At 46.9% G+C, this 22,173-nt stretch overlaps 1 protein-coding gene across 1 annotated transcript; it reads left to right on the forward strand.

Annotated features, from left to right (window-relative positions):
• The first annotated feature begins 11,171 nt into the window (after positions 1–11,171).
• Positions 11,172–13,927, forward strand: LOC128300931 (endocuticle structural glycoprotein SgAbd-2-like). The gene is made up of 2 exons (XM_053037185.1): positions 11,172–11,303; positions 12,970–13,927. The coding sequence occupies exons 1-2, from the start codon at positions 11,295–11,297 to the stop codon at positions 13,357–13,359; spliced, it is 399 nt and encodes a 132-aa protein (XP_052893145.1). The 5' UTR covers positions 11,172–11,294; the 3' UTR covers positions 13,360–13,927.
• Positions 13,928–22,173: the final 8,246 nt, after the last annotated feature.

The raw sequence follows: 22,173 nt of genomic DNA on the forward strand, positions 1-22,173 counted from the left end.
TAATAGGTCATCGTTTAGAGTACATTCTTGGCTTCGTTTGTGCCCCTACTGGATGCGGGCACTTTGGAACTAGAATATCACACTCAAATATCATCCCCCGAGGAAATGCAAAGATCCCGAAGATAGTGAACCACATAAATTTTCTCTCCCCATCGTAACCGAGTCCGGGGTGTGTGTGTTTTCATTGTGCCGCCGCCGTGTACCGACATTCGCAACATGATGCGAACATGGCTGCAGCGAAGTAAAAAGTAATCGGCGCGTTTTATTTTTTCGCAAACACTAGCACCCCGCGTTTTGAGCTTCGCGGGGCTGTTTGGCTAAAACGGGGAAATGAGTTTTTCATTTCTCACGCTTCTTCACGAAGTTGATGGATATTTATTTAGTTTGTTGTTTTGTTGTGTAGCTTGTGTGGCGGGAAGCGCGATGATCCGTAGGCGACTCCGCTTTGGGGCTTTGTATCATAAGTAAGGGTGTGAATGGATAGAGCATGAAAAGGGATGATTTGTAAAGCGATTGCAGAAGGGCTAACGTGGAAGAGGTAAATTATGTTTTGTTAGAATGAGAACATTAATTTACCTCGAATTCTATTGCAAAATAGACGTGTGAGCAAACTTTATAAATGGTTGAATATTTCGTAAATCCATACTTATATTTTATAGCGAAACATTATTATTTCTACTCACCATTATCGAACTCAATCGGGCATAGGTATGGTAGGAGCAGAATCGTGCCACCAATTCATAAAATTATTTGTAAAGCTCAAAAATTCTCTCGCTACCCATCGTCGACGAGGCGTTTGAATAGCTCGAAATGGATGCTAATAATAAGCCGTAGCTAATGTTTCCCTACCCAGCACGGTGGCAATTGCAAACGATGCATCGTAATGCAACAGTATCACATTACAGTCTGCACTCTATCAAATCCGAGCTGCTCGTTTGACACGCTTTAATACAGCTAATGGCCGTACATTACCGTCTTTTGTGCAGTTAAACAGTGGTTTTTTTTTGGTATTGTAAAATAATGCTCTAATGTTTCCACGATCTTTACCGCGCGAACATTAGTGATAACATAGCTGCCCTACAATGTTGCATTGATTATGGTCGCTAGTTTTGCATTATTAACCGTCTCATTATCAACCAACCGATCGGTTCAGCTGGGACCGCAAAAAAGTTCCTTAAAGGAATCGTGAAGTGTTTATAAGTATTTCTTGAGGCTTCATTTTTGACATACATCGTTTCATACCGATTCAACGAAAAAATGCAACGATGTTCAAAGGCACCAGTAGAGGCGGTCGTGCATCGTTTGCCTTTCGAAGTCACCGAGGTTAAGTGTTACGATCCAGTTGCGCGAGCAGATAAATGTTACGTAGAATTCAGCCATTCGACCCTTTTTTTGTTGCCTTCCCGGTAAGCATCCAGTCTTGGTGCCCTTTTTCAGACGAGAACCACTACACCACTGACCCACCCGTACCCGGGTGGGTGGGTGCAAATGGTGCAGAAACCCCCGCCGAAGTCCATGCAGCCCGCGCTGAGCTGATAATCTTAGAAAGTCCCGGACAGACTTCTGGGATCATAAAATTACTCTATCGTTCGATGGAGGTGTAAATTATTCCACCACAAATCCGATCGCCTATAGCCGTGAGGAAGTGAAGCTGTGATTCATCAATGGTCTCCGTTTGGGGTGTACATTTTTCTCAACGGTTTAACTTTCAAACAGCACCAAATCACAATATTGCGACCGTAAAGTATGCACCTGTAAGGCCAACGAATTCCTGTTGAAAACAAAAAGGCAAGTACTGAAAACTCCAGCAAAAAGGTGTGATAAAGCTGTGACCCATCATCAATCATCGCTGGGTGTATTGCTTCCAGCACTGTTCGTACCATTCACACGGTTGGAGGTGGTGGTATCTCACCACGAGGAGAAGCATAAAGGTAGCTCGAATGTTTTAATGGTGGCAATTAATTTTCGATTACGGAGACACGCAAGTAGAACATTTATTTCCCAGGAAAAACCACCGCTGGTAGGAAAGTGAAAAATGGAATAACATCGAGAAGCCGAACGATCGTGACCTTGAAGGTAACACCCACGACAAAATTCTTCTAATCGCTGTCTGTTTGCTTTGCTAGAGAACGGAAAGAATAGCACAGCTTTGGCAAGGTTTCAAATGACTTTCAAATGATGTCACATTAAAGTATTATTTTACGATGAACATTCAATTTGTGAACTACATGTTGGGTCTAATTGGAGAATAGTAAATGAGTAGAAATATTATATTTCTACATAAGAGAGATTAGTGGTTTTACTGAGAAAAGTTAATCGCTATTAATTCGTGTCCAACCTCATATCTAAATTACAGTACCTGAACAAATCAGATGCAGAACCGGTGTATATTTACATCGAAAGGCCAAGCAGTCATTCGAGAACCTTCTCTTATCTATGCTCAGTTTCTAATAATGTTCTTTGGCAAAATGAAAAATTTTCTATCTTAGGGCAACGTGAATTTCAACTTTTTCTCTTCCAAAACAGATCTCAAGACACTCGTACTATCAACAAAAATTCCAAAACCCACAAATAGGACATGAGCACTCGCCTCAAGTAGTGAAATAATGTCCTCGCTTATTAAAATTACATCTGAAAATTGAAGCGCATGCATCATTGGACATGCCACATCAACAGTCCTAAGCATCAAATTTTACTTAGCGGTAACTTCAAAGTAAAACTCAAACGATCATTCCTTACGATCAAATAAATTTAACTTAAGAATAGCAAGATTAATGATTTAACCGTACACACATCAGTCCTCTGTTCGAGAAAGCATATCAATAAACCTTTCACGCTTTCTTTATTGGACGCTTTAGAAAACATTCCCCACAACAGTTGTGGCGTATGCAAATTGATTTCGATCGCCATGCATAGGACTTCCCACCTCCCCAATAAACCCCACGCACACAACTTATGCAATATTGCACCAGTTTCTCCGTGTTGGTTCATGATTACTACTGCCGCAAATTGCATTCCTCCGAAACGGTGTTTCGGTTGATTTATGGGATCACACTGGCCATAAAGTAAAGGCATTCAGGAATGATCGCTAAGTGATCGTAGCCGTGCTAGGCATGGGGAGAAACATCCTGCTCCCAAGAATTACTGCTCCAGAATGGGTGTACACTGAGCAAACGCAGTGTGGCAAAGGCAAAGATAGAAATTGAAGCATTACACTCCGGAGATTCTCAACTGCCCCCTAGCGTTGCGACAGTGACGGTCATAAATCATAGGTATTGTAATGACGTTTCTGAACTTTCCGGTACCGTACGCAGGCTCGGTCGGGCACGTCGAGGCTCGCGAGAGTTTTGAGTGACAGATGCACACTCGGCTGGACTCGGGCACCAAACAAACATGTGCTGTAATGGCTGGGTTTTGATTCGTTTCCGATGCTGTACTGTATCATTTCCCCGTTTGTCAAACAAGCGTCACAGCGCGATCACATCTTTTCTGAGAAGTTGATGAATTAAAATTCCCCAAAATAAATCATGCCGCAACGAGAGCTCCCACAGGGATGCGCTAGAAGCGGGGGTAAAGATCACTACAAGAGAAGAACACTACATTTACTATTCTACTTCTGCGGGGGAAAACACGTCAAAAGCCGGACAAGTTGCTTCACTTGACATTTCAATCGATGGAGACGATCACACGATCAACGATCGGACTTGCAAGCGCGAACAGATGGACAAATGGACCTGATGGGAAGCCACCCTTACCGGCTACAATTAGTCGCTACCATCCAGTCGGGTTGGTGGTGATGTCTTGCGGTGCACTTTGTTGAAGTTTATGGAAATTGTTGCCCCTAATGTCGCACGTTGCTCCTTACGGTGGGTGAGTGAGAAGGTTTCTGCAAGGTCACTGTGTGACCAAACCGGAGCTAGAGTTCGCTCTTTGGGTGATCTTTCGATTCGCTGTCCGGGCGTTTCGAGCGCACCGTTGCGCATCCAACGGTTGGCGATATGGTTCTAATGAGAATTTAATAGGTTCCCGAAATACAAGGCTTGCCGGTTTATTTCGGAGCATGCCCACCAAGCCTGGTGCCAACATATGTTGATCGTATTTTTTCGTTTTCACACTTCAAAATAGAACCCCAGCTGGTGGAAGATTCACTTGCTGGTCAATCGGTTGTTAATTCGCTTCACCTTTGATATGGCCAGTAGCTAATTCATCTTCATCCGAGGCACGATTTTACGACGCCGTGCTTATGGCTGACATTTGACGTGAACCCATCCGTCACCTCGGACAGACGCCACTGGCCGGTGAAGATGTTGGCGCAACAAAACGATCCAGTCGTCCATTAATCTTCACCCAACCGCAACTCAAGCGCAAACGCCTTTAAACGCTCATACCGCCCATAATATACGAGCTGCGAACTGCACGAAGGTGACGACGACCAGGCTCGCTTAATTAAAACAATTTTCAGCGAAATTTATTAACCAGATGCGGCACAGTTTTATGGCACCCGGTGTACTTACGCCACCGTACTACTCGAGTGCGAATAGGGGCTCTGGCTTGTTGCTTTCTCTTCCCACTTACCGCCGGCGCGGTAAAGTCAACCGGTCGGGTGTCGAAATTTCATGTTCACACGCTTAAACGTTGTGTCGGTCAGCATCGTTTATGTCAGCTACCGGATCGTAAAGAATATGTGTCCAGCAGGTAATTTGTCCAAACACAACAAGATCAAGTTCGATCGCTTCACCATTCGGGCGGCTGGTGCTTATCGACGATGATCACAGAATCATTACACCTGAAGGTATTGGTTCAGCCTAATCGTTGCACTTAATCCCGAGCGTCTAGAATCGTGTAAAAACCGTTTAGAGCATTGCAACATGGCGATTTTTATGCAAAATTGCTCTATCCAACCAAATCGGACGCTCCGGTCCGGTCGTATTCGCGCGAAGAAGCTCGGATGATGCGGCTGCTGCTGCTGTTGATGATGATGCAATGTGCAATATTTTCAGCCCAGCTTGGGAGGATCCTCCTCCGTTCGCTGTAAAAAACCCGGCGCCATTTGGAGCTTTGGCACGCGGCCGATCCTAGATTCGCATGGCCGGAACGTGCAGCACACCACCTTGGGTGCGAGTGCGGACGGGCGCGTAAAATTGACTGACATTTAACGGTTGGCAGCGGAATAATAAACTAATAATTTGTAATCTTACAAACCAGCGTCATTGTACCATTCATGAGGTACCGATCAGCGGAACCGGTACGACATCATTAGCAACAGGCAAATTATTCTAAATGCGGAGCACGGCATGGGCAAAAGCCAAACCGTGTGTTGTGATTGCTATGCAGCAGCTAAAAAAGCATCACTTAACAGCTCCATTCATGCCCTGCAGACGGTGCTTTTATTTGCATTTGCCCGAACAAAAACAAAAGGGGCGAACAACCAACAATCTTTTAGCGAAACTGCTTCAAATCAGTGCAGCTATGCACAATTAAAAGCATCGCGGTTTGTGGCCTTTCGATCAATCATTTCGGATCATCGGGTAAGTTTTGATCGGTATCTGGGCAAAAATTAAAAAGTCAACGTTAAGTTTATTTTAAGCCAGTTGGTTTCACACCTGCCCGATAAGCCGTATGGCACGACCGGTTGTTAAGCTACCAGGTACGGGAGCGCCACCATTAAGGGACGATAGGGCCGAGGGGAACTCTGTTTGCTTTAGTTGGAGTGACCGGTGTGAGGGTTGTCACTTCACGTATACCAGATCATACCAGTTACAAGCAGTGAATGGTTTTTACACTGTTAATAATGTGACGATTAGATCCTCCTAGTGATAATTTTTTTAAGAAAAATAGACAAAAATTGTTTCATATCTAAGTCTCTGGAAGCAGCGTCGCCTTGGGATTATAATTAGTTCGTGTTAGCAGTATAGAAAATTACTAGAATATTTGTGGAACCCTAATGACCCTATGTTTGAATGTTGGATGTTTAAAAATCCTGGATCCTTCAATATAAAAACTTTGTATTAATGATTTGGTGGGACCAGTTCGAAATATTATACTATGAGCACTAAGTACTATGAAATTATATCTTAATATCTTGAAATATGAACACCACGCTATGAATTGAGTTCCAATGGAGGATAACAACGTTTTGAAAGAAAATGATGTTAGCATACATCTGGTATTCATAATGCCATCAGGCGAGACGTCAGAGTATGTAGAAGTCCTCTACTTGGGCAGCTGACAGTAGTCGTCACCGTAAAATGCATTCAAATCTGAATTCAGATAAGGGATAGAGTCATCTCTTCGTTTTCTCTGAAGGTTAAAGCAATCCTCCAGATAATAAAAAAACACAACAACATACTTTTTATAGTTCGAAGTCGTCAATTTCAACTCCACTGAGATGACGAAGAGTTAGCAAATGTTTGCAGTAAATATTCTTTTTTTGTTATTCTATTACAATAAACGAAAAGCGATTGAAAATATGTTTAAATAGTTTTTTTTTGTTTCGTTAGAATGGCCTGGCGGTATCGACATGTTTAAATAGTGTTTCTGAAACAATTTATAGAATTGTAGTACATAAAAAGATCTTAGAGAAATGAAAATATTAATTTATCCTTAATTAATATTAGTATCTCCATTTTACCAATATTTGCTTGGAGCTATAAAATAAAATTAAATGCAAATCACGTCTTAACAAATATTTTTCATAAGTTCCTTACAAGGACCAAATTTCATATAAACCAAATTACGTGCCTTTTGACTCGCTCAAATGCCCAGTTCGGTATGCGATGGGGATGCACACACTAATCGACATCGGTGCGACCTAGAAGGGAAGCTTAACAGTTTACGCCCCTTTGAGTTACGCCAAACCCATCGCAAGAAAGATTGGGTCCTCCAGACGCCGCTAAGCCGTTCTAATAAAATGTTGAAAAATGTTCCACAAACGTGTCCTACCGATTGACCGAAACGATCATCATCGCCGTTCGCGTTCGCTGCCCGTGCGGATATTAGCATACGGAGTCAATTAATTACGAGGATGAAGCTCACTTTTCTGCTGCGCTCGAAAATGACTTGTGAGAAAATGCACTGCACCACGGATGACGTAACGCTACTTAAACGGAACTGCAGCGCACGGCGGTGATACGGTGCCTTTGGGGCACGTTACAAACTCATCCGGACCGTGGATGGGATGACGCTTGAAGGCGTTGGCTTTGATATCACGAACAGACGGATGAGCCTGTCAACGAATTCATCTAAATCGCGGCAGGGTATGCGAAAGGCCACCCTGATTGGAAACTGCATGTTCTTATCGTAAAGCAATCATCAGCAGTCAAGCGTCCATTAAGACAGGCGACACGGAGAAACACATTTTAGGAAGTCTGTTGCAAGAAGCTGACATGATTAATGGGCAATTATTAGAATGCACACCCGACTCATTAATAACTTCCATCCAAACGTGCGGCCCACGACCATCGTGATCACAGCTTTATTCGATTGCGCCATCGTCGGGCGGGACGATTATTACGAACCCGACTGCCGTAGAACAATTCAATTTAATTAGTTCACTCACAGCAATACACTTTCTTTCGTACAATTTTCACAGCATTAACGAGAGTGTCACGAGTTTACCATTCCAACCGCGGGGCAGGTAGTGGGAAGTGCTCCAAAACTCGTTCCGCTGCTCGATGGATTTTGCATTAAACGCTGCCGTGCAAAGATTAAACCGACCGGTCGCGAGTAACCTTTTTGCCTTCGACATTGATAGGGTTTTGGGCTATTAATTTAAATTACGATAGCTGCTGCATTCGGCTGACGGCACGCTTATTCCTCGTACACCTCACTCAAACGATGCACCCCGGCAAAGCACCGAAGAATGACTTAAATGTCGAAAACAGAAGGATGAGTTACTACTTTGTAGCACACAAACCCGTGTACTGAGTGCGTGGGAAACGCTATCTGATCTAGAGTGGGATGACGCTTGTTCTACCGATGATGCGGGCTTATAGTTGCTGCAGCAGTACTAGTGTAGTAGTAGTAGTAGTAATACGCATACTACTCATCATTTAAATTGACTGCTTACTCAAGCACTGGAAAACCGTAGGCGGTCCGAAGATCAGGAATGCGGACGCTCGTAAACATCCGGTTTAATCGAGGCTAATTGAAAACGGCGTTTGTAGATAAGTAACACTACCCAGCAGTGTAACACTCCCTGTCCAAGGAGAACTTTTCGTAATTTAATTAAATAAATGAATGATGAAGTTAGAACTCAATGTTGCGTAGAAACGAAACGGAAAGGATTCATGAAAATAAAAGTAGTCCTGATAAATTAAACTCTTAAGTGTCTGGAATAATATCTTCTCTTACAAAAGTGGGAAGCTTACGTAGGCAGACGCGATGACGTAGATGTGTCCGAGAGATAAACCTGATTTGTCATCTGAAGCAGGGTATCAATACTTCGCAAGCAGTTCAAAAATGCAGCTATAAAAAGCAGCTGGAGGTTTTGGTATTATTGAAGTTAAAGTGGTTGGTTAGACATGGTTTAGACATCAATTCTTCACTTTCATTATCTAGAACATGTACTATTCTTCATCTAGTAATACGTCCTGACTATACTTCATCAATCCTAATACTTAGACGAGAAAATACCTTTGCTGATACAAGTACTATATCAACAAGATCATTAGTTCTCACTGTCATGAGCCCTGATATATTACTCACCATTATTGGATGGTACCATTGGCTGAGCTGTTTGCCGGATAGGTGATGGGTATTCCTGCGAAATTCTCGACACAAGTTATTCAGCCATAAATGCCAAGACAAAGAGCTGCATTAGTGCTGCCTATATCAAATAAAGTTAAAGTTATTAGACCTTAAATCAGGGAAGGATTTATCGTTGGGAAGATTGGAAGAAATTAGTAATCAGTTCATATATCCATATATATATCACGTGATTAACCCAACAGACCATCCAGACGTAGGCACGTTTCAGCAATGTTTCGTTAAGGATGATACAAGACGTAGTAATCCTCTTCAACAATAATGTAGTTTAATTCTTCCATGAAACTTCTATGAAACAGTAAACTCCGGACTTTTTCTTATACGAGTCCTAATCTCCTGACTCTTACTAGATAGACTAGACTAGATAGAAAATGATAAGAACGCTGCAGAGATTTAGTAGATCAATAAGATCAGCAATGACAACTCTTTCGTGTTCTAAGTAATTTAAAACGATACGGTCCAGTAACCTTAAATACCCTGCTCAGGTGGTCGGTTTTATGATGCAGTTGCTTATGAGACTTGTTGACCAATAATTACTCGCAAGAGTTCTTTGATTCAACATCAATGTTAAAACAAACGCTTAGTTCGAGCTGATCTATTTCTTTACATTACTAAACCTCTAAAAAGCATCTAGTTTCTCACATTGTCTCACATCTGGCCAATGAAAAATACCCACTACCCTTTTGTCGTAATAAAAGACAAACTCTCCCCACAAGCACAAAGTAATTACAGTTTCGCGTGTTGTCCCAGCGGATGCGTCCAACGCCATGTTGCGCCAAAATGAAACCGAAAGCAAGAAGATCGTCGATCGCTGGAGCACGGCCGGGATTAAAATGCTACTCCAATACCGCGGGCGTTGGGTTCTCGGTTTACCACCTCGGTAGCCACCTGCCAAATAATGGATGATTAATTACGGTAGCATCGTTGCCTTCCTTGTTCCAGCATCGTGGGCCAAGCTTCTGCACTACTGTCACAACTGGCGGAGGTAATTAGAACGACATTTGCGGGTGGCATACGACATGAGTTTTGTTTGCTTTTCATGCGAGCGGTGCGCAGAGCTCGGGGTGGCTACAGCCAAAACTCCCATCGCTTCGCGTGTCCCACCGCGAACACGGCTATTTTGATCTAATCTACTGACCACCGCTGGCGCAGAAACCTTGAAAACTGCCTCTGGCCACCATTCAACTGATGATCATCGCAGCAAGCGGGAGCGACGGAACGCGTCACACTTTGCGCCGAGTGACCTTTCGGCGGGGGTGTTTCGCTTTGCCATCCTTCCACCCTTAGTTCCCTTAGTTCTTAGCCCGGCGTGGTTCGATTATTTTCCCGGGACTGAGCAACGCGCGTAGCGACTGTGTAAATAAAGAGCACCCACCTCTTGGGAATCCAACCTGATGTCCAGCGTGTGACATGTGTTTTTTTGCGAGCTGGAAGCAATGGCAGGAAAATGTCCGAAATGATTTCGCGAGTAAGAAAAACCTCCCTGTTCGTTTTGCTGAATGGCGTGTGATTTCTCATTTATCGTAACACGTTGCAGGTTTTTGCTTATGTAAGAGAAGCCGCCAGCTTAAGAGCAGGCCTGGTTCGGTATGGGTCATCTAATTAAAGTTCTTGTCCAGTTGGCTTTAACTGTACGGTACCGCCCCGAACTGGGAGGCTCCACAAGGGGCAAGCTAATGTTACGCTGCAGGTTTAGGCTTCACAGACAGAGTGGGGAAGATCTCGCACTACTCGACGGAAACCTTTCGGCGATAGCTCCCTTCTCCGAACAGCGATTGGGGAACCCTTTTGGGCAGGCTAGGAATCTTCCAAACTACTCGCTCACGGATCTCTGCCATCACCACGATCAGCCACACCGGAGCGACAGGCGGCCGGGAGGAGGAGTGCAAGAAATATTATGATCCCTCCGACACGGCCTTTTAGCAGCTCTCCGGTACCGGGTCGAGTGTGATTGGTTGCCCGGGTGGGAGGTGACTGGGGTGGGTATCGATGCTCCTTGCAGACGGGTGCATCTCAGCGGGTACCGTGCACTTGCACTGTTACAGTGCGGGTTTATGTGAGCGGGTTTACGGATTCGCACACGCTGCGCACCTGCGTGGGGGAAGGAGGGATGTTCAACAGAACCCGGGAGGGGACAGGAAGGTAAGAACACGTGCGTGTGTGTGTGTGTGTATGGGTGTATTAGATGGACGGAGGGGTTACCCCAGCCGTGGCGCATTTAATAATAATCATATACCTTTTTTTTTGTTGTTGCTGCTGTATCTACATCCACTCCCGCTCTCGCACGTTCAAGCATCAGCTGTGCAGAGTCTTCAGGAGGGAGTTAGGAAATTGAAGTCAAAGATTCGAGTATAAATTCACATCGGGTGACCCATCAGCGGTATCATACCTCAGCCAAGCATCCAGTGTGCAGCATCGCATCCACAGTCCACCTTCGCAAGCGCCCAACCATCCAAACCGGCCAGGATAACCGTTTTCGTGCAGTAGTGTTCGTCATCAGTGAACTATTTTTTTTTACTAAAACAATCATGAAATTCGTAAGTGTCGACGGGGCTGTAGTGATAAAAGTTTTCGACAGTGCAATTGTGGCATTATCTTAGAAAAAAACTGAACGTGTATGTGCGAACGAATTCCTAAAGGACATTTGACCACTGTGAGCATGTGAAGTTTTTTTTCAACATGAATTGTTGAGTGGAAATGAGCATAAATCAATATCGCAATTGTGTTAAAATTGTTGTTAGAGTGCTGTAAAGCAGATTGTATAAGCGGCATGACTAACATAAATATTGCGTATTAGAGCTGGCAAATAATTAATATTCCCAAAGGGTAGTCAATCAAAAGAAGGGATTTGTGACTAAATTATTAGAAAAACTATAATATTTAACCGTGAAATGGAAGAAACTATCAAAAGAGATGGTTTTTCTCTTGTATGTTTTATATAAATCTTTCAAGATTTTATCTTTTTCTTTGTTGGAATATAACACAATTTGTCGGATTGTTATAATCAATAGTTGAAAAGCTGCAACTTGATTTTTCTGCAGTCTGCAACTATGGCGTCTTTTCGAGATTTGAACCTAGACCCGACTTGTGGTTGAGTCGTGCATCACCAACCACACCAGTTGTCCGGCTGTTTGGTGTTTAGTTAATTTTCTATGTCTATCAAGAGTCAGAGTACTTATTGGACAGGATCAATAAGTTTTATATAGATTTCCGACATAATCTTTCGGTGTAAACTTCACTTTAACTAAATCTTTGAACTCAGTTTGTTTGAACTTTATTATTAAGAAATTTGCCAATTTGAAGAGTCAATTATATTTAACAAAAAAAAGAACCCTCCAAAGCATAGATCTAAATGAAAAGCTCAGAAATAAATTGAGCATTGACTCGGTGAAATTATGGCGCTAATATAAAAGCAACCTATAAATTGCTCACTAAAAATAATAGGAAAAAGCTTACCTTGAAGTGTTATGGTGCTTGAATGAATCACTGTCCTTACGATACACACTGTCGATCATTGGACAATAAAAAATAATTGCACATTTATTGAGGTCATAATGATAGCTCCGCACCAGACACGGACGCTACCTTACTGTTGGGCGCGTTCCCCTGCTAAATGGAACGCAACCGTGCAAATTAACTGCAGTCTAACGAGAGCCCGTTTCACGAAGCACCACCAACCCAGGGAATCAATCTTCCAGCGATCCGATTGTCCTGATGGGCACATTTGCATCCGCGTACCAATGTTTGCCGCTGCTAATCGTTCAATTACTGCCAACTTCACTCATCTTGCGCTCGCTCGTAAACCATCGGAACCTGGATCGATCGATCCGATCGGTTGGTTTTGCGCTGCAGCTGATCCCGTTTGCGTAGCGGCAGAGGCTACGTTGCGTTATTCCAACTCCCCCGATGCCGATTGACATTCGCGGATGCGGCGAAACGCGATACCTCTAACTCAGCGCACACTATCTGACACATAAAATCTGTCAATTTATTGTGTATGGAAATTGCGCAAAGCATCCCTCCCTCCGCCCTCTAGCACGGGCGGTTGGGTCGGGTTCCGTTGCATGCTGAGGGTGCGCACCGCGCAACAATGAAATGGTCGCGTTCCCGCCGGGTGCCATAAAGCTTAACATCCATCAAATTATAACTCACACTAATCACCGTTGCACATCGGCTTGTCTTATGTGTGTTTGTATTCCACAGGTCGTACTACTTGTGGTCGCACTCGTTACTACTTGCATGGCCCAGATTCGGCCACTGCCCATCCCGCTCTCGAGAAATCCGGCCGTTTACGGTGGTCCCGAGGCAAGCGCCGTCATCCTGAACCAGGTGTACGAACCGAACCCGGACGGTTCGTACATCTACAGCTACGAAACGAGCAACGGCATCCGGGCCGAGCAGCGTGGCTTCCTGAAGAACCCCGGTACGCCCGGCGAGGCGCAGGTCATGCAGGGTTCGTACTCGTACACCGGACCGGACGGTGTCGTCTACACGATCAACTACATCGCGGACGAGAACGGATACCGTGCCGAGGGGGCCCACATCCCGTCCGCGCCCCGGTACAACCCACGCTATCCTGGCCAGTTCCAGTAGGCGCAGAGCAGGTGATCGCGGATAGACGGTCGGTGGTCGCAAACCGCAAAGACTGAGGGGATATTGATATTTATTAGCTAAAAGATCGAGCTGCTAAAGATCACTCCTACCCTTCGGTTCCAATGCCGTAATGATACGATGCCCATCCTCAATTCTTCATCCCAACCACCGCCGCATAACACGCTGCGGAGGACAGCCAATTTCTCGTGCTAAATCCATTTCCATACTGATCGGTCACTCCACTCGGCCGGACACACCAACAGCCATTAGCAGCGGGATCCGTGCGCGTACTGTGATTTGTACTGCGTCTATTCCACGCGGTTCTGCCACCATCTGCACCCAGTCGAACGGTGTGACATCGAAGACATTTAGCCCTGCCGGACGGACGGACGAACGGACGGAACGGTGGCTAATGATGGCCGTTCGCATCCAAGCACTTTTGTAAAATAACTTTATACCCATCCTGCTTGACCGGCCGCCCGCTGGCCAGTATACTCACTTGTTTATGCATCCATCTGTTTGCTCATGCAGTTGAATATTGTATTACGTACCGATTTTAATAAATCACGCAACAGCCTTCACAAAACAGGCCACACCGAACCGTTGTCTGACCCTTGCGGGTGCGTTGGTGGTTGATTTTTCGAAGAAAGAACACTGCGCTTTGTTGTCTGCTGATGATAATTTCAAACCAGAATTGCATACCTTGTCATTTCTAAATTTTCTATTTCTTTATGAAGGGATATACTTTGTGTGCTTTACAATGTAATAATCTTCGGTTTTGCGTTTATTGTTTGATGATGCGAAAATACTTGTTTCACGATAAGTTTACTGCGTGCTATAGAGGTAAGAACAGACCTACCTAAGGTGCAAGATTATAATTATACGAGGTCTTTATCCTGAATCATCTCTTCTTGTCCCACATTGTCGTATTTTTTAAATTTAAACTTGAATCAAAGCATAACTTCAATAGCATTAGCAGATTATTTGAATAGAACGTAACCATCCATAGCCATCCAAGCTCTTGTGCCTAAATGTAGATACGTACACATTTTCGGTTCACATCGTAATTGGAGCAGTTTTTGAGAAGTTTTGCAGAATTGTTAGAACAAAACAAAATAAGTTAAATATTACAAAATACTGAGCGAGAAGGATCAAGTTGTCACACTAGGTTGTTTAGTAGCGAACGCCAAAAAGTATGCAATTACTAGCACAATTACTTTTGCGCAATAATACTTTGCGTACAAATACATACATACGTTATTATTATATACTGAGATTCCTGCAAACGGACAGATTAGCTGGCCATCTCAGCACGACGTGTTCAGATGTAAGCATATCAGGAAAAAGTGCTATAATTTTTATGCCAAAAATTAACTTCTAACAACCATTTGTTTACATTAAGAAATTAAAGCTTACATGTATTACTAATCACACATGAACAAATGATTTGTAATAGAAGTCAAAGGTCTTTACTCAGCGCCGGATCGAACGGTAGGCGGAGTAGGCGGTCGCCTAGGGCCTCGCCGTGATGGGGGCCCCAAACAACTTGTGCCGATTGTGCGATTTTTCGAAATTTAGCAGCAGAGTTAATTTATAGCACAAAATCTAATTAAAAAGGTAGAAAATTGGTTATCCTTGGTAAGATAATTTTTTTTATTTGATTAGCTATATCGGCCCGGTTACACGGCTACGCAAGAGAAGTATGCAGTGTATTCAAACTCATTCTTCTTCATCGGCACGACATCTTTAGGATGTTTAAGCCTACCATTTCTATTTTTTTACTTTATTTACCCGTAGGATAGTCAGTGCAGCGTACGGAGGTTTGGTGGTCCAAATGAAATTTTTCCGTGGTCCTATCTTGTACAGACCGACTGCGCTACCAATACACCATCTGGCCGCCCCGTGAACCCTTATATGCCCTTTTACTTCAACCTATTCATGTATTCTATTTCTTGAACGGGATTTTTTCATCTGTTCGTAAATGATCCTACCGTTACTTGCTAGAATAGAAACCATGCTTATTTTTACTTCCGCAATATTCGCAAGCTATTGCCATTGCAATACTCGTGGTGTGGTATTGTTTTCTCTCACCGATTGAACCGTGAAAATGTCCAGCCTACGTGTTTCGAAACAGTATTGTGGTGGAGTATTGTATTTAGTATTTCGATTGTCACAATTTCTGCAAGTTTGCAAGCCGGTAATGATGTTATAACCGACACAATCTGTCAGTGTACTACGAAATAGCTAGCATTGTCATAGATTATGAATAAAATCATATTGCAATCATTAGAACTCTCTTTTCCGTTCGATATTTGATACTTCATGGTTCTTGGAATACCATTTCTGTCTTTCTTGATTATTACTTAATCGAAGCTGGGTTGTAGGTCCAGCTTATGTCCACCCATCCCAAACTGTCCAAACATTTCATCATATCCCCTTGTAGAATACTGTTCAAACTACATTGTTGTAATCTCGGTCTCATTTGCAACGTTGTTAGACTGAAACTGTTCTAAAATCCATACCATTTAATGAGATCGTCACCGTGAAATCGTTGATCTAACTAAAACAAGAACATGAAAAAAGAACAAGAACTTGAAGAAATCAAGTATGCATTGATATAAAAACGATGTATTCAGTGAAGAACCTATCATAGTAGTCTTGCTAAAACATTGTCGTGCGTGCTGAAAGCGGTCTCGTTTTTTTGCATTGAAAACTCAGTTTGTTTGAGAAAAATTAGTGAGTGCTTTGTGGTGTTGTATCCCTATAATTGGCTACTGAATATCAAATTGTGCCTGAGGAGCACATAGTGTGTTTCATACTGATGTAAATGTGCAAGTGTAAATGTGACGAAATGATCGCAAGTGTCTTCACAATGAGCGATGAGATCGGCCCAGAAATTCTTGGATTTTTTGACGCACGGACAACCGACCTAAAATTGGAGCATCAAACTTAATACGCGAAAATCAAGCGAACGATCGAAATTCACATTAATATGTGCAGGGCCGCGAAAGTTGACAAATTTGTCCAATGACCAAATAAACTGGTCAACTGCGAAAACCACTATACCGTTGCCGCGCACACAATTGTTTTCAGATTTCCGATACCAGGAGAGTATGTTTTTCCAGAAGTGACATCTGCAGCTCGGGACAAATTTGCCCATCACAATTGCTATTGCATACTATCAAATACGTAAGAACGATCGCTAATAAGGAAGAACAATAAAACGGAAAGCATCCTTCATCTCGCTCAAACTTCCCGTCGGTTGGTACGAAATTCCATACAAACCAGCTATTTTCCGATTTCCGATACCAGGAAAGCATCCACGGAAGAGGTAGCACCTTGTACAGCAATTTTGGTCGAAAACCGTCGAAAGGTATGCAATATTTAAATACTAACTTTCCCTTCGATCGAGTAAAATTTTGCAGCAATTTTGCTCAAAAACTGCCGAAAGGTATGCAATGTTTAAACACTAACTTTCCCGTTGGTTGTGAAAAATTTCTTCGAAAACTACCAGTTTTCGAATGTATAGTATACCAGGAGAGCATGCACGGAAGAGGTAGCTCCTGGTACTACGCCGTAAGGCATGCAATCAACTTGCAATGCAATGCGCCGTAAGGTATGCAATTAACTTGCAAAGCAATGCGCCGTAAGGTATGCAATGTTTATACACTAACTTTTCATACAAACCAGCTGTTTTCGGATTTCCGATACCAGGAGAGCATGTCTCTCAAGAGGTGACATCTTCCTTCCCCCTCCCCCCTTCCCCCTCCACCCTTCCCCATCCGCCCTTCCCCCTCCCCCCTTCCCCTTTCAATATGGCGACCAAGATGGCGGCCAAGATGGCGGACAAGATGGCGGCCAAGATGGCGGTCAAGATGGCGGCCAAGATGGCGGACAAGATGGCGGACACAAGATGGCGAACAAGATGGCGGCCAAGATGGTGGACAAGATGGCGGACACAAGATGGCGGACAAGATGGCGGCCAAGATGGCGGACAAGATGGCGGCCAAGATGGCGGACAAGATGGCGGCCAAGATGGCGGCCAAGATGGCGGACAAGATGGCGGACAAGATGGCGGACACAAGATGGCGGCCAAGATGGCGGCCAAGATGGCGGGCAAGATGGCGGACAAGATGGCGGCCAAGATGGCGGCCAAGATGGCGGACAAGATGGCGGACAAGATGGCGGACAAGATGGCGGCCAAGATGGCGGCCAAGATGGCGGACAAGATGGCGGAAAAGATGGCGGACACAAGATGGCGGACAAGATGGCGGCCAAGATGGCGGACAAGATGGCGGACAAGATGGCGGACAAGATGGCGAACAAGATGGCGGACAAGATGGCTGACACAAGATGGCTGACACAAGATGGCTGACACAAGATGGCGGACAAGATGGCGGACAAGATGACGGACACAAGATGGCGGACAAAATGGCGGACAAGATGGCTGACACAAGATGGCGGACAAGATGGCGGCCAAGATGGCGGCCAAGATGGCGGCCAAGATGGCGGCCAAGATGGCGGCCAAGATGGCGGACAAGATGGCGGACACAAGATGACGGACAAGATGGCGGCCAAGATGGTGGGCATGGTGGCGGACAAGATGGCGGCCAAGATGGCGGACAAGATGGCGGCCAAGATGGCGGACAAGATAGCGGCCAAGATGGCGGCCCAGATGGCGGACAAGATGGCGTACAAGATGGCGGACAAGATGGCGGCCAAGATGGCGGACAAAATGGCGAATAAGATGGCGGACAAGATGGCGGCCAAGATGGCGGACAAGATGGCGGACAAGATGGCGGACAAGATGGCGGCCAAGATGGCGGACAAGATGGCGGCCAAGATGGCAGACAAGATGGCGGCCAAGATGGCGGACAAGATGGCGGCCAAGATGGCAGACAAGATGGCGGACAAGATGGCGGACAAGATGGCGGACACAAGATGGCGAACAAGATGGCGGCCAAGATGGTGGACAAGATGGCGGACACAAGATGGCGGACAAGATGGCGGCCAAGATGGCGGACAAGATGGCGGCCAAGATGGCGGACAAGATGGCGGCCAAGATGGCGGCCAAGATGGCGGACAAGATGGCGGACAAGATGGCGGACAAGATGGCGGACAAGATGGCGGACAAGATGGCGGCCAAGATGGCGGCCAAGATGGCGGCCAAGATGGCGGACAAGATGGCGGAAAAGATGGCGGACACAAGATGGCGGACAAGATGGCGGCCAAGATGGCGGACAAGATGGCGGAAAAGATGGCGGACACAAGATGGCGGACAAGATGGCGGCCAAGATGGCGGACAAGATGGCGGACAAGATGGCGGACAAGATGGCGGACAAGATGGCTGACACAAGATGGCGGACAAGATGACGGACACAAGATGGCGGACAAGATGGCGGACAAAATGGCGGACAAGATGGCGGCCAAGATGGCGGACAAGATGGCGGCCAAGATGGCGGCCAAGATGGCGGCCAAGATGGCGGACAAGATGGCGGACAAGATGGCGGCCAAGATGGCGGCCAAGATGGCGGCCAAGATGGCGGACAAGATGGCGGCCAAGATGGCGGACAAGATGGCGGCCAAGATGGCGGACAAGATAGCGGCCAAGATGGCGGCCCAGATGGCGGACAAGATGGCGGCCAAGATGGCGGACAAGATGGCGGCCAAGATGGCGGACAAGATGGCGGACACAAGATGGCGGACAAGATGGCGGCCAAGATGGCGGACAAGATGGCGGACAAGATGGCGGACAAGATGGCGGCCAAGATGGCGGACAAGATGGCGGCCAAGATGGCGGACAAGATGGCGGCCAAGATGGCGGACAAGATGGCGGCCAAGATGGCAGACAAGATGGCGGACAAGATGGCGGACAAGATGGCGGCCAAGATGGCGGACAAGATGGCGGACAAGATGGCGGCCAAGATGGCGGACAAAATGGCGAACAAGATGGCGGACAAGATGGCGGCCCAGATGGCGGACAAAATGGCGGACAAGATGGCTGACACAAGATGGCGGACAAGATGGCGGCCAAGATGGCGGACAAGATGGCGGCCAAGATGGCGGACAAAATGGCGAACAAGATGGCGGACAAGATGGCGAACAAGATGGCGGACAAGATGGCTGACACAAGATGGCGGCCAAGATGGCGGACAAGATGGCGGACAAGATGGCGTCCAAGATGACGGACAAAATGGCAGACAAGATGGCGGACAAGATGGCGTCCAAGATGACGGACCAGATGGCGGACAAGATGGCGGGCAAGATGGCGAACAAGATGGCGGACAAGATGGCTGACACAAGATGGCGGACAAGATGGCGGCCAAGATGGCGGCCAAGATGGCGGACAAGATGGCGGCCAAGATGGCGGACAAGATGGCGGACACAAGATGGCGGACAAAATGGCGGACAAGATGGCGGACAAGATGGCGTCCAAGATGACGGACCAGATGGCGGCCAAGATGGCGGACAAGATGGCGAACAAGATGGCGAACAAGATGGCGGACAAGATGGCGGACACAAGATGGCGGACAAAATGGCGGACAAGATGGCGGACAAGATGGCGTCCAAGATGACGGACCAGATGGCGGCCAAGATGGCGGACAAGATGGCGAACAAGATGGCGAACAAGATGGCGGACAAGATGGCGAATAAGATGGCGGACAAGATGGCGGCCAAGATGGCGGCCAAGATGGCGGACAAGATGGTGGACAAGATGGCGGACACAAGATGGCGGCCAGGATGGCGGCCAAAATGGCGGACAAGATGGCGGACACAAGATGGCGGACAAGATGGTGGCCAAGATGGCGGACAAGATGGCAGACAAAATGGAGGACAAGATGGCGGACAAGATGGCGGACAAGATGGCGGCCCAGATGGCGGCCAAGATGGCTGACAAGATGGCAGACAAGATGGCGGCCAAGATGGCGGACAAGATGGCGGACACAAGATGGCGGACAAGATGGCGGACACAAGATGGCGGACAAGATGGCGGACAAGATGGCGGACAAGATGGCGGACAAGATGGCGGACAAGATGGCTGACACAAGATGGCGGACAAGATGACGGACACAAGATGGCGGACAAGATGGCGGACAAAATGGCGGACAAGATGGCGTCCAAGATGACGGACCAGATGGCGGCCAAGATGGCGGACAAGATGGCGGCCAAGATGGCGGCCAATATGGCGGCTAAGATGGCGGACAAGATGGCGGACACAAGATGACGGACAAGATGGCGGCCAAGATGGTGGGCATGGTGGCGGACAAGATGGCGGCCAAGATGGCGGACAAGATGGCGGCCAAGATGGCGGACAAGATAGCGGCCAAGATGGCGGCCCAGATGGCGGACAAGATGGCGGCCAAGATGGCGGACAAGATGGTGGCCAAGATGGCGGACAAAATGGCGAATAAGATGGCGGACAAGATGGCGGCCAAGATGGCGGACAAGATGGCGGACAAGATGGCGGCCAAGATGGCTGACAAAATGGCGAACAAGATGGCGGACAAGATGGCGGCCCAGATGGCGGACAAAATGGCGGACAAGATGGCTGACACAAGATGGCGGACAAGATGGCGGCCAAGATGGCGGACAAGATGGCGGCCAAGATGGCGGACAAAATGGCGAACAAGATGGCGGACAAGATGGCGAACAAGATGGCGGACAAGATGGCTGACACAAGATGGCGGCCAAGATGGCGGGCAAGATGGCGGCCAAGATGGCGGACAAGATGGCGGCCAAGATGGCGGACAAGATGGCGGCCAAGATGGCGGACAAAATGGCGAACAAGATGGCGGACAAGATGGCGGCCCAGATGGCGGACAAAATGGCGGACAAGATGGCTGACACAAGATGGCGGACAAGATGGCGGCCAAGATGGCGGACAAGATGGCGGCCAAGATGGCGGACAAAATGGCGAACAAGATGGCGGACAAGATGGCGAACAAAATGGCGGACAAGATGGCTGACACAAGATGGCGGCCAAGATGGCGGACAAGATGGCGGACAAGATGGCGTCAAAGATGACGGACAAAATGGCAGACAAGATGGCGGACAAGATGGCGTCCAAGATGACGGACCAGATGGCGGCCAAGATGGCGGGCAAGATGGCGAACAAGATGGCGGACAAGATGGTGGACAAGATGGCGGACACAAGATGGCGGACAAGATGGCGGCCAAGATGGCGGCCAAGATGGCGGCCAAGATGGCGGACAAGATGGCGGCCAAGATGGCGGCCAAGATGGCGGACACAAGATGGCGGACAAAATGGCGGACAAGATGGCGGACAAGATGGCGTCCAAGATGACGGACCAGATGGCGGCCAAGATGGCGGACAAGATGGCGAACAAGATGGCGAACAAGATGGCGGACAAGATGGCGAATAAGATGGCGGACAAGATGGCGGCCAAGATGGCGGCCAAGATGGCGGACAAGATGGCGGCCAAGATGGCAGACAAGATGGCGGCCAAGATGGCAGACAAGATGGCGGCCCAGATGGCGGACACAAGATGACGGCCAAGATGGCGGACAAGATGGCGGACAAGATGGCGGACAAGATGGCGGACAAGATGATGGCCAAGATGGCGGCCAAGATGGCGGACAAGATGGCGGACACAAGATGGCGGACCAGATGGCGGACAAGATGGCGGACAAGACGGCGGCCAAGATGGCGGACAAAATGGCGAATAAGATGGCGGACAAGATGGCGGACAAGATGGCGGCCAAGATGGCGGACAAGATGGCGGCCAAGATGGCGGACAAGATGGCGGCCAAGATGGCGGCCAATATGGCGGCTAAGATGGCGGACAAGATGGC

The sequence above is a fragment of the Anopheles moucheti genome, chromosome 3 (assembly GCF_943734755.1).
Source record: "Anopheles moucheti chromosome 3, idAnoMoucSN_F20_07, whole genome shotgun sequence".
Classification (NCBI taxonomy): domain Eukaryota; kingdom Metazoa; phylum Arthropoda; class Insecta; order Diptera; family Culicidae; genus Anopheles; species Anopheles moucheti.